This window comes from Podarcis raffonei, chromosome 13 (genome assembly GCF_027172205.1).
Source record: "Podarcis raffonei isolate rPodRaf1 chromosome 13, rPodRaf1.pri, whole genome shotgun sequence".
NCBI lineage: Eukaryota > Metazoa > Chordata > Lepidosauria > Squamata > Lacertidae > Podarcis > Podarcis raffonei.
The window spans coordinates 21,700,240-21,713,216 of record NC_070614.1 but is presented as its reverse complement, the minus strand read 5'-3'; the positions used below and the strand labels follow the sequence as shown (position 1 = coordinate 21,713,216).

The 12,977-nt window shown below is 44.5% G+C and overlaps 1 protein-coding gene across 1 annotated transcript; it reads right to left on the bottom strand.

The window, feature by feature from the left end:
• Positions 1 to 1,546: 1,546 nt before the first annotated feature.
• SNF8 (SNF8 subunit of ESCRT-II) lies at positions 1,547 to 11,003 on the bottom strand. Its single transcript, XM_053361870.1, has 8 exons — positions 10,867 to 11,003; positions 8,193 to 8,243; positions 6,863 to 7,001; positions 6,144 to 6,248; positions 4,963 to 5,035; positions 3,754 to 3,895; positions 2,990 to 3,064; positions 1,547 to 2,494 (listed from the first exon to the last, which is right to left on the bottom strand). The coding sequence occupies exons 1-8, from the start codon at positions 10,918 to 10,920 to the stop codon at positions 2,357 to 2,359; spliced, it is 777 nt and encodes a 258-aa protein (XP_053217845.1). The 5' UTR covers positions 10,921 to 11,003; the 3' UTR covers positions 1,547 to 2,356.
• Positions 11,004 to 12,977: the final 1,974 nt, after the last annotated feature.

Below are 12,977 nucleotides of genomic sequence, written 5' to 3'. Positions count from 1 at the left end.
CTCCCGGCTTTGGATGAACACCTTACAATCTACAATTGAGATTGACATACTCCATAACTAAAAATATTTTTCAAACGCTCGTTAAGTACCTCATTCCCAGAAGCGTCATCACATTCTTTGGTACACAAGCCTTGCTTCACTTCCTCTCATGCTCTCTTGCTCATTTCCTACACAAGCACCCCATGCCACTCCCCCTTTTCTGCCTGATATAATTCCTAAACCTGCTTATTCACTTCTAAGCAAACTCCAGTGCTGGGGAGGATTCTTCCCACCCAAATTAACCATTTGTTGCAAGTCATACAAAAACCCATGTGGTACAGTCAGTGCTTTTTTTCCTGGGGGTGCTCAAGCGCAAGGTAAAAAGGTAAAGTTAAAGGACCCCCTGGATGGTTAAGTCCAGTCAAAGGCGACTATGGGGTTGCGGCGCTCATCTCGCTTTCAGGCCGAGGGAGCCGGCATTTGTCCACAGACAGCTTTCCGGGTCATGTGGCCAGCATGACTAAACCGCTTCTGGCGCAACGGGACACCGTGATGGAAACCAGAGCACACAGAAACTCCGTTTACCTTCCCGCCATAGTGGTACCTATCTATCTACTTGCACTGGTGTGCTTTCGAACTGCTAGGTTGGCAGGAGCTGGGACCGAGAAATGGGAGCTCACTCCGTCGCGGGGATTCGAACCGCTGACCTTCTGATCGGCAAGCCCAAGAGGCTCAGTGGTTTAGACCACAGCGCCACCCGCTTCCCTTTACAGTGGGATACCAATAGTTCAAAGTGCAGCTCTGTAAGCAGGAGTAGGTAAAATGGCAGGCTGCACCTGCAGTACTGGCACCTTTTTTTTCTCGAGGAAAAGCACTGGTTAAAAGTGTGGAACTTACTGTAATGACTTCATGGTGAGTAGCGGCACCATTTTTTCTTTTAAGAAAAGCACAGTAGTGTTTAGGAGTGTCGGAGGCCCATGTTCAAATTGCCACTCAGATGTGCAGCCCACCCAGGTGACTTGGCCCACCTGGTTTCTCAACCTGACTTTTTACCTTACAAGGCTGTGCTGAGGATACAATGCAGGACAAATGCTGCTATGATATCCAAGCAGATACACAAAGCATCTCATGGGAGGGTTTGACTGGCTGCCTAGAACTACTGAACTTGAGGCCGAGTCACCCAGGGGGACTGCATAAGCATTTCTGCCCAAGTCAGGTCTGTGGTGGATGTTGCTTACCACAATCTCCAGATCCCCTCTGCATGTGAGCAGCCGGCAGTTTTCTGTAAGCTACCTTAAGGTGATTTCTGTGAAGTTACTGGTGGCAGTTCCTTCTCACTTGCTAAGAAAAGCAAATCCGACCTGTGGAAATGACTCCTTTGCTCTGCTGACTCACATGCTCGATCTAAATGAGCAAGTACACACACAGGTGATTTTTATACCTGTAACCACAAAGCCTAAGGTGGAATCTTGGCCCTAGGTGTTTCTCTGCGTAAGTGGATGAAAGAGCTCTTCAAATGCCCAATGAGATTTCTAGGTTGTTCACAATAACGACACAGGGAAGAATCTTAAGGCAGTTGCGTGAAATCCACATTACTGCATTTGCAAAGAATAAAAGTGAGTAGATTTCACTTTACAAAGGTACAAGCAATTCTCTTCCTGTCCCCATCCTCTTGTCTTCCCGGTTGTGAAGATGACAGAATTTGAAAATACATCTAGAGCTGCTAGACTCCAATAATTCAAATAATTTTAAAGCTCCGTCATCACAGGACTAGAAACTGGCTTTTTAAGAAACACAAACTGAGGACGATTTCAACACTGTAATGGGGCATGAGAGAATGTACAGAATAGTAAAATTATTTGGTCCCTTTCCCAAAGCCCCAGTAAGGAACAGTATAGAATCTTGGCTGTTTCACCATTTAAAGATGGGGTTCTCTCACCTTATTGCGAGATAGACAAGGAACCCTTACTAGGGAAGGCAACCAGTGTACACAGAGTTAAATCAAGTATACAACGATGTAATTAGGAAATGGGGGAAAGGAGGGAGAGACGCTTACAACACATACATTGACTCCAATCCTCTCCACTTTCTAAGTCTTCAAGGAGAAAGAAAAACCCACATTCACACCTTTCCAGTCATGAGGACTAACAGCTTGCTAACGAAATTAGTCTCTCCATCGTGCAGAAGCACCAAAATCAGTGTTAAATATACCTGCTTGGCAGTGTTTGGTAACACAGACGTTTTCTTCTAAAGACTTGGGGCGGGAGGAGAGAGAGAATATAGGCATTCGATGTGACTCAGCTTTATCATGTGAATGCAAAAAGTGTCATCCCATTTAAAGGAAAATGTCCAGATAAATCAGTCCCCTGTTCGGCTGTCAAGGCAAAGCTTCCTTCGCTTCTTCCGGTGTGATTTCCTGAGAGTAAAGCTCTGTGAAGAGGGCAGGTAGCCAGTACTGTGGTTCCACTGGAGCTTGTGTATCGAGCCACGCCATGCCCTCTTTCAGCAAGTGATCCTGCAAAAAGCCACAGATTATTATTTGGAGAGGAGGGCTATCACAAGTGGTTTTGCACTTTCCCCCCAATACAATGCAGGCAGGAGAACGTACGAAGAACTAAGCCCATCTAGTCCAACATTCTGTTCTCACAATAGCCAACCAGATGCAGGAACTGAGTGCAACAGGACTCTCCCAGGAGCAGGCTTGGGGAACCCTGAGCTTTGTAGGGGGGAAACCCTAGAACAGGGGGAGGACTGAGCATGCTCAGCGGCCACAGAATGTTGACTTACTGTTGGGGAAGAAACAGAAATTTGCAGGAGGGTTCATGGAATGGGTAGCTTAGAATCCTCAACAGAGAAGACTCCATGCTGCAACATTTAGTTTCAAGCAAACATGTATAATGATACACACTTTTGCCTAACCTACACAACTTCTAGTGCAATATTTCACTTTCCTAGCTGCCAAGAGGTGGGTGCTCTTTTCTTTTTATAATGTAACTCGTTGTTTACATACCAAAACTTGCTTCGCCCGTTCCGCCTCCCACTTCAAACTCGACTTGATCTCGCTGATGGTCACGTACCCCTTTTTCTGAAACGGAGAGTAAAGAAAGGAGGCAATTTCAAAACAGGTCACTCATCAGACGAGCCCAGCCAACACTAAAAACAACAGGGAGACGTTCAACGCACACCATCTTGTAGGCAAGGACTTAAGACTTCAGGGGTAGATTACACCTGCAAAATGACCCAGGGTCATGCCCTCAGCATGGGGGGTTGGAAAAGAAGTTTAGGAAGGGCTTCTGACTAGGGAGAAGCAATGTCCGCTTGTCAGGGACTGGACTGAAGAGGACCAGATTGAGGAGGAATGGTGGAGCTCCCCCCACCCTTCTGTCTCCCAACAGAGGCCAGTGAACTATGGGTGACCATAAGGATGTCAATGAAACACACACACACATACAGTCGTACCTTGGATCCCAAATGCCCTGGAACTCGGACGTTTTGGCTCCCGAACGCCGCAAACCCAGAAGTGATTGTTCTGGCTTGTGAACGTTCTTTTTGGAACCCGAATATCTGATGGGGCTTCTGCGGCTTCTGATTGGCTACAGGAGCAAAGCTGCGATTTGGTTTTTGAATGTTTTGGAAGTCAGAAAGACTTCTGGAACGGATTCTGTTCGACTTCCAAGGTACGACTGTATAGGCAAGGAATTGAGAGCTCAGCACAAGAACTCTTAATCAACCCCTGGAATAATAGCAGAAACTGAGTCAACTTGGCATGGGTACCTCAGCAAGTTGTATCACAACCGTATGGTCCATATTTAGTTCAGCCGGCACAGACTGGATCAGGTAGGTCCCACCAACAGGAAGGATCCCAAAGCCGTTTCCTAGAACTTTCAACTTCTTAATTGCCCGGATGAGGTCATCTCTGAGGAGCCAAGGAAAGAAGAGTCAGAGCAAAGGATGGTCTCGGCGGATCAGTACCTTCAACCATGTCCAACAAGGTGTGTATTATGCTGTGATTCAGTGGAAGCACAGAAAAGCTACAAAACATAGCACTGGGTGCAGAAATGAGTTACCTGAGAAACAGAGTTTTCTTTTCTTTTCTTTCCGAGCACAATTCAAAGTGGTGGTGCTGACCTTTAAAGCCCTAAACGGCCTCAGTCCTGTATACCTAAAGGAACCACTCCCATCGTTCAGCCTGGACAATGAGGTCCAGCTCCAAGGGCCTTCTGGCAGTTCCCTCACTGCGAGAAGTGAAGCTACAGGGAACCAGGCAGAGGGCCTTCTTGGTAGTGGTGCCTGCCCTGTGAAACGCCCTTCCATCAGATGTCAAGGAAATAAACAACTATCTGACTTTTAGAAGACATCTGAAGGCAGCCCTTAAACAGATTTGCACCAACACTTTAAATTGTGCTCAGAAATGTACTGGGAGCCAATGTTAGGTCTTTCAGGACCAGTGTGATGTGGTCCCGGCAGCCAGTCCCAGTGACCAGTCTCACTGCCACATTCTGGATTCGTTATAGTTTCCAGGTCACCTTCAAAGGTAGCCCCACGTAGAGCGCATTGCAGTAGTCCAAGCGGGAGATAACCAGAGCATGCACCACTCTGTGCCAAGACAGTCCATGGGCAGGTAGGGTCTCAGCCTGCATTCCAGATGGAGCTGGTAGACAGTTGCCCTGGACACAGAATTGACCTGCGCCTCCATCAGCTGTGAGTCCAAAATGACTCCCAGGCTACGCACCTGGTCCTTCAGGGGCAGTTACCCCATTCAGGACCAGGGAGTCCTCCATACCCATCCGCACCCTGTCCCCCAAAAACAGTACTTCTGCACTTGTCAATGTGCACAACAGATTTAATTATTTCTGGTGAACAGCTCTGCTTCATTACCCTAGACATTGCCAGTGAACCTTCGGCAGCCACAACTAATTATGCAAAGTAATGCAAAACATATTACATCCCCCACTGCAGTGCAGTCTCCAATGCAAAGCTTACTGGCTGACGTCTTGCGCAAATTTTCCTCTCCCCTTGAGCACTTGCTGGTGAAGTTCTTCCAGTGTTATCAGCCCTAGCAGGAATGAGGAAGCAAGAAGCATGTTAACACACAGCCATGTATACAAGGAATTTGAATCCAACCCAATATGGTAGCAGGCTAAGGTTGCAATCCTATACTTTACAGAATATGCACAACTTGCAGACTTAACATATTGAATAAGAGAACGAGAAGAACATACGTTTTAAGAAGATTGGAAAAGTTTATTGAATATATGGGAAATAGTTGTGCACAGCTGAAAACGCCGGCAGTGTTAAGATAAATTCAACAGTGTAAACAAGTTTTGATGGAGGCAATAATGGAATACTGAATGGTATAGTTTTTGTAAAACATGCAGGGATTTATGATATATAAAATGAACCATGGAAAGAGAAGAATGGAAGTCATTGATATCTTAAGGATGTAAAGTGAGTATTTTAAATTGTAAAACAGAAAATTCAATAAAAATTACACACACACACACACACACACACACACACACACACAGAGTGTTGTACCTTGGTTTTCGAACAGCATAGTTCTCAAACATTTTGGCTCCCAAACTCTGCAAACCCGAAAGTGACTGTTCAAGTTTGTGAACTATTTTTGGAAGTCGAACATCCAACGGGGCTTCTACGGCTTCCGATTGGCTGCAGGAGCTTCCTGCAGCCAATCGGAAGCCGCGCTTTGGTTTATGAACGTTTTGGAAGTAAAACAGACTTCCGGAAAGGATTCCGTTCGACTTCCAAGGTACAACTGTATATATAAAAGGTTGCAATCCTATACACTAGTTTTCCCCAACCTGGCACTTTCCTGGTATTTTGGACTACAATTCCCATCAGCCCCTGCCAGCACAGCCATAGGTCCCTCCCCTGAGTTCAAGGCGGCTTCCTCCATAGTAAGAGTCTGACTCTTACTGACGCATGAAATTCTATGCACAACTACCAAGAAATAAGACCCACTAAACACAGTGGGATTTACGCTCAGAGTTGTGTTAATGTTTTTAGGGGGCTGGACTAGCATGGCCAGGATACATGGTCACAGATACCGGCCACCCATTCGGAGTGGCAGGCAGGCATTAGAGAGAACTGCAAACACACACACACACACACACACACCTGCGAAGATTGGAAACTATCCTCACCTCCATTTCTGTGCTTTAGGGCTAGACAGACTTCAATAATCTGAACGCCAAGCTCGTAGTAAAAATCTCCAACACCCAACATTTCTGACCAGAATCCTTTGCCAGCTGCGGAAGAGGGAATGAAATATGGATATGAATATATGAAAGACAAAAAAAGAACGCTGTGTTATTATTATTTCAGACTCTCAAGGACCCAATTTTGCAAGTTTAGATTTTTTAAAATAAAGACAAAGGCAAAGGAACTTCCTAGTCTGGCGAGTGTCAGAATTCAAAGGGGACAAGACCTGTTCTCTGCCTTCCCTATCCATGATTTTTGGAACATTTCATTGGGAGTGGTTTTCCATTTGGCAGTGAGAAGTCCATGGAAAGTTCTTTAAGCTCATCTAATTCTCCTTCTTACTGACTGTAAATTTAACTTGCCTCTGAGCAAGGACAGGTTGGGGATAAGGAGATATAGACAGGCCCACCGTCCACTCCCAATAGCAACATGGCTTGGGAAGGCAGAGCATGGATAAAATGATTCCTCCTCAGAGGGCTTACAACTTACATTATACTGTGATAACTCTTTTTTGATTTGAGAAACAATGCCACTCCTTTTTTTATTTTTAACGGAAACACGGAAGATCGAAGCACCAAAGAAAGACCAGCAGATTCTGCAGAAACCCTTCCTCACCCTGCTTCTCCCCACCCCCTAAATCCCTGCCTCCCCCATTTCTTACAGGCTAGGGGATCAACCCCAATCGTTGCACACATGTCCTGGAACTGGACTCTGAACTGTGGGTTTTTACGGATCTCTTGCTTGTGTTTGCTGGCAAACTCTTCGAGGTTAGTTTTAAATGTATCCAGCTGCTTGGACATCTGTAAACGAAGCCAGAGGATAGAAAAAAGAAACAGAGTTAAAACGATCTGCTTTGAAAGGCTACTAATTTGAAATACACCTTTGAGACCTAGAACAGACTGATGTTTCATAAGGGACAACTCTCTGTCGCCATTACCACAAAGAAACGATTTATGGCAAAGCTTTTTTTGCTCCAGCGCTGTCTTCTTAATAGGTTGAAGACTAATGCTGGGATTAAGCCAATGGGTTATCCATCTCCGTGTCCCATCCACTGGTGAAAACTTGCTGCATATCATATATCCATCAATAGACATATCACCTATGCTTTTTTCTATTCATTTCCCCAACCTGTTGGTTCCCCCTGATCAGCGCAACACCCTGTGACAATGGGAACCACTGATAATGTGCATCATGTATAGAAGCCTAGGCTCATACAAGAGCTTTTCAGATTCACACATTTTGCAGTGGCCCTCCTTTTAACGCTAAGATCAGACCTTTGTGTTTCCTCATTACATCTCTGGAGATGTAATGAGGTCAAGGGAACGTTCTTTCATATGTGGTGGACCTGTAAAAGGGTAAAAGTGTATTGGGAAATAATTTATAATGAACTGAAAAAAATGTTTAAAAGCACCTTTCCAAAAAAAAAACCAGAGTCCTTTTTGTTGGGGATAATTCAGATGGAAATTCCCAGGTGTCAAAAAAGGTTATTCATATGTACACCACTATGGCGTCCTGTGTTTCGTTAGCCCAAAAATGGAAAACGAGCGAGGTCCCAACTAGAGAAGAATGGCAACTTAAGCTGATGGAATATGCAGAGTTTGCGGATCTAACTTACAGAATAAGAGAACGAGAAGAACACTCGTTTAAAGAAGATTGGAAAATGTTTACTGAATATATGGGGGGATAATTGTGTACACTTGAAAACGTTGGCAGCATTAAGATAAATTCAACAGTCTAAATAAGTTTTGATGGAAGTAACAATGGAATATTGAAAGGTTTAGTTTATATAAAATATGCAGGGATTTTATGCTATGCAAAATGAACCATGGAAAGAGAAGAAGGGAAGTCATTGATACCTTAAGGTTGTCTAAATGAATATTCTAAATTGTAAAACAGAAAATTTAATAAAAATTATATATAATATAATAAAATAATAATAATAATAGTAATAGTAACAACAACAACAACACCTTGGTGTTTCCTCATCTCACCTGGACTAATTGGTCTTCAGCCAAAACTGTCCCACGTTCCTTGTATTTGGCCTACAAAGGGGAAAAAAGTGGTGATAAGACGCACAGTGATATATAAGCCATTCCCCCCTCCTGGATGTGCATCTCTGATTCTTAAACATCATTATGGGAGCCACAATGGCTACGCTCTCCTTCCATTGTCAGAGGAAGGATACCTCTAAATGCCAGTTGCTGGGAATTGTGGCTGGGCAGAGCGCTGTTGCGTTCATGCCCTGCTCGCAGGCTTGGCATGGGCTCTGGTTGGCCACTGTGAGAACAGGATGCTGGACTAGATGGGGCATTGGTCTGATCCAGCATATTCATCTTATGTTCTTATGAGAATACCCTGTCCACAGGATTGTTTGGCAAGCACCCAAGACTCGGCTGTCTTAAGTTGTAGCATCAAAGCAGTGCAACTCTCCCTTCTCTTGAAGGCCAGCAAGCTGCAATTCTGCCTGTTCCAGCTTCCTAAGAGCACAATTCAAATGGTTTCTGTGCGCAATTCAAAGTGTTGGCGCTGACTTTTAAAGCCCTGAACAACCTCGGCCCTGCATATCTGAAGGAACGTCTCCATGCCCATCATTCAGCCCAGAGACAGAGGTCCAGCTCTGAGGGCCTTCTGGTGGTTCTCTCACTGTGAAAAATGAAGTTACAGGGAACCAAGCAGAGGGCCTTCTTGGTAGTGGCACCTGCCCTCTGGAATGCCCTCCCATCAGATATCAAGGAAATACAGTAAGTAACTACACAACCTTCAGAAGAAATCTGAAGGCAGGCCTGTATAAGGAAGTTTTAAAGGTTTTATTATGTTTTTATATATGTTGGAAGCAGCCTAGAGTGGCTGGGGCAACCCAGTCAGATGGGTGGGGTGTAAAAAATAAAATTATTATTAATTATTATTATTATTATTGAATACAATGTCCCTATTTTCATCTGAGAAATGTTGGAAGAGATGCTCCATTAGCCTTTACTGGAACCCACAAATAACTACTGCACAAGTTGTCAAGAGCTGGTGTAGCTTGGCTGCTAAGAGACTCAGCTACAAACCAGGAAGTTTCAATCTCCCTTCTTCCACACACAAGGTGGCCTGAGGCAAAGCGCTCTCTCCTAGCCTCTGTCTCCACATCTGCAAAATGGAGGATAATGCTTACCTTACAGGAGCAAAGGGAAAACCTGTGGCCCACCACATGACGTTGGACTACAATTCCCATCATTGGAGCATTCACTGGCCAATGGTACATGCAGTCCAACAATATCCCGATGGCCACAAGCATGGATTTTTGTTAGAGGGGGCAGGCTTTTGTTAGGGGAGGGGAGGGCAGAACCTCAAATTTGTATTGCTTTTGATTATTTTGTTGGAGGGGCAGCTGCCCCCCTGCATCCCCTTGGCTACGCCCATGGCCACAAGTCTCCCATCCCTGCTTCATCATTCTCCTGAAGCGGGGACACATATCTTCAGAACATTTTATTTTATTGCTATGGCTAGTGGCTGACGCAAATAAAGATTCTTCTTCTCTTCTTGTCTCATCAGACAAAAGTGCAAAGGAGGCAAATTCCAGCAAGGGATTTTAAGAAGCCAGGAACCCCTAGTTTAGGCGAGAGGTGCAGCAGATCAAGAGAAGCAGCAGCAGCGAATGCCTAGTGTGATCCCTACCAGCTGCAGGATACAATAATGGGCAATGGGACTGGAGAGAAATGCCTCCGAGCACGTGCAAAGTGCGTTTCTTCACCACCACCCCTCGTCCAGTCTGGGGTTGAAGCAGGGCCGGATTTAGGTTAGATGAGGCCCTAAGCTACTGAAGGTAATGGGGCCCTTTATATGTCCAGCTGTCCTTTGTCAACAACAAATTGTTTGTGCTTTTTTGTGTTGAATATACAGTGGTACCTCGGGTTCTGGAGGTCCGTTCTTAACCTGAAACTGTTCTTAACCTGAAGCACCACTTTAGCTAATGGGGCCTCCCGCTGCCGCTGCGCCGCCAGAGCACGATTTCTGTTCTCATCCTGAAGCAAAGTTCTTAACCCGAGGTACTATTTCTGGGATGGCGGAGTCTGTAACCTGAAGCATATGTAACCTGAAGCGTATGTAACCCAAAGTACCACTGTATGCTATATGGTAATTTATGGACCTCATAGGTATCTAAAGCCATTTGCACATAACAAAATATGTATTTTATCAAAGTAATTGTTGAACTGAAATACAATTCACAAGGTGTATATTAATAGTGAAATAATTATTAAGCTCTAACTTAAAATGATTTTTCATGCATAACAAACTTAATAATGCAAACACATTGGCATTTGGCAATAACAAAAGTTCCTTTAGAAACACAATTTACATCATAGGAGCCTGTGGGCTTTATTTTATTTGTTTTTTATCTTATATTTTGGAAATGTACACCCAGGGCTGTTTTTTTCCCCTTTAATTTTTTTTGGGGGGCCCCCAAGAGAGTGGGGCCCGAAGCTACAGCTTGTTTAGCTTATACGTAAATCCGACACTGGTAAGGGCGAAAGAGCTTCCCGGGGAGTGGCAAGAGGCGCAAACGGCAGCCCCTTCCCCTCCTACAAAGGCTGGGCTGGCGGTGGGAGGAAGACAGCAAGCAAGCAAGGAAGACCAGCTGGAGGAGGAGGAAGGAGGAGGAGGAGGAAAAAGAAGCCTGACCTCGGCCAGCTTCTTCTTGGCGATGGCGCCGGCCCCGACTCCCCGGCGGTGCATTGCTGCCAGCGAGCGGCGTCCGGGCTCGAGCCTCTTTAGGGAGATGGTGGAAAGGCAGTGGATTTGGGGGGCGGGGGGGGGGGAGGCGGTATTAAGCACAGTAGAGAAACCTCTACGTCATCAGTGCGCGACAGGAAGGAAGCTTCTTTTGGGTCGGTGCTTCTGCCTTCCCACTAGGGAGCTCGCCCAGGGAGTCCCGTGGTTGCTTTTGGAGGGCTGCGGGGGGGGGGGTTGGACACGGGTAGGGTTGCCACCTTTCTTCTGGGAGAATGCGGGGTGGGGTTTTTGGGGGGTGGGGGCATTTCCCCTTCCCATCTGGTGCTGAAATGTCCCCAATAATTAGAGGCGCAAACTCACAAATGAGAAATAAAATAAAAAATTCCTTCCAGTAACACCTTAGAGACCGACTAAGTTTGTTACTGGTATGAGCCTTCGCGTGCATGCACACTTCTTCAGATACTTCTTCAAATTTGAAGTCTTCAAATGAGAATTCGCATATTTTCAGGGTGGCATGGCGGATAGAGTGCTGGACTTGCAACATTTGAGTCACAGGGTTTTTGATACCCCCCCCCCAAAAAGAGGATATTGTTTTTCTTTTTTTTAAAAAAAGGAAATGTTTAATGAATACTTTCTAAGGGTTGTGTATAGATTTTTACATTAGTAGAACTTTCAGAAGTCACTTGTATTAAGATGAATAAGGTTTTAAGATTGGACTATTAAGAATATAAGGTTTTACAAACAAGCTAGTACAATGGAACCAAGATGGGGAGTGGAGGGAAGTCAATTGAGTTAAGATTTATTGCTGTATTTGAATTGCTATAATTGTATTGTTTTGCTTTGTTTTTATATTGTTTTTGTTTTTTGAAAAAAATAATAAATTGTTATCAAAAAAGAGAGAGTCATAGGTTCAAATCCCTGCTGAAATGACTTCGAAGCAACCTGTTGGCCCCTCTGGGATGTGTTATACACGCATGCATGTGTGTGAATTTGTAAATCTTGTCTGTGCTTGGCTACCCAGAGCTACCCATGCACCCTTATAAATGCGTGCATTTGGAGAGGATCCCAAACTTGGCATTGGGTGAGCACATTTGGGCAGCACTCCTAGCCTCACTTAACCCGGAAAAGAGACACCTGACATCCGGTTCTTATTCTATGCAGCTATGTAACCTCATTTATTATTATTATTATTTATTTATTGAATTTATATACTTCCCTATACCCAGAGGACTCTGGGCGGTTCAAAGAAAAGATCAACATAAAAACCACAATTGTTGTTGTTTAGTCGTGTCCGACATATATATAATCAAAATAAAAACAACAATCCAATAACACCCCGCCCCCAAAAAGAACTGCAACATGGGAATCTGATATTAGGTCAGATAAGCTGCATTAAGTATTTAGGTCCAAAATTTCCGTCGTCAGAAATAGCCCTAAAAAGGAAAGGCAGAGTTTGGAGCACTCCTTAAAAGAATTACTGTAATGCGGTAGTGCAATACATGACTTTCTTCTGAAGTCAAGAGTGAAAAGTAATATGTTGACTGGCAAAATTAAATAAACCATACACTTAACAGTGCTTTGTTTATTAAAACATTTAACATGTATTTTTGCCTGCCCTCATTCATAAATAGATGAATATATCGCCAGAACATTATTTCAGAAGGGGTATTTAAAAGATGCTGGAGAAAGTTATATAATCATTTGCATTGGATGGGACTAAAACAGGCTGGGAGGAAGCCCCATTAAATTCAGCAGGACTTGCTTCTGAGTCAGTGAGGTTTGTTTGTGCTGTTAATAAGGCCTAAGTCCCACTGAACTCTGCAGGACTGACATCTGAGTACAGTGGTACCTCGGGTTAAGTACTTAATTCGTTCCGGAGGTCCGTTCTTAACCTGAAACTGTTCTTAACCTGAAGCACCACTTTAGCTAATGGGGCCTCCTGCTGCCGCCACGCCACCAGAGCACGATTTCTGTTCTCATCCCAAAGCATAGTTCTTAACCCGAGGTACTATTTCTGGGTTAGCAGAGTCAGTAACCTGAAGCGTCTGTAACCTGAAGCA

What these genes read in the sequence shown, in the direction of transcription:
- SNF8 (XM_053361870.1), bottom strand. Translation starts at nt 10,920, where the DNA reads ATGCACCGCCGGGGAGTCGGGGCCGGCGCCATCGCCAAGAAGAAGCTG. An exon ending in CCAAGAAGAAGCTGGCCGAG is followed by an intron (nt 8,244 to 10,866) that starts GTCAGGCTTCTT and finishes TCCCCTTTGTAG; the next exon opens with GCCAAATACAAGGAACGTGG. An exon ending in AACGGGCGAAGCAAGTTTTG is followed by an intron (nt 2,495 to 2,989) that starts GTATGTAAACAA and finishes GGCTTTTTGCAG; the next exon opens with GATCACTTGCTGAAAGAGGG.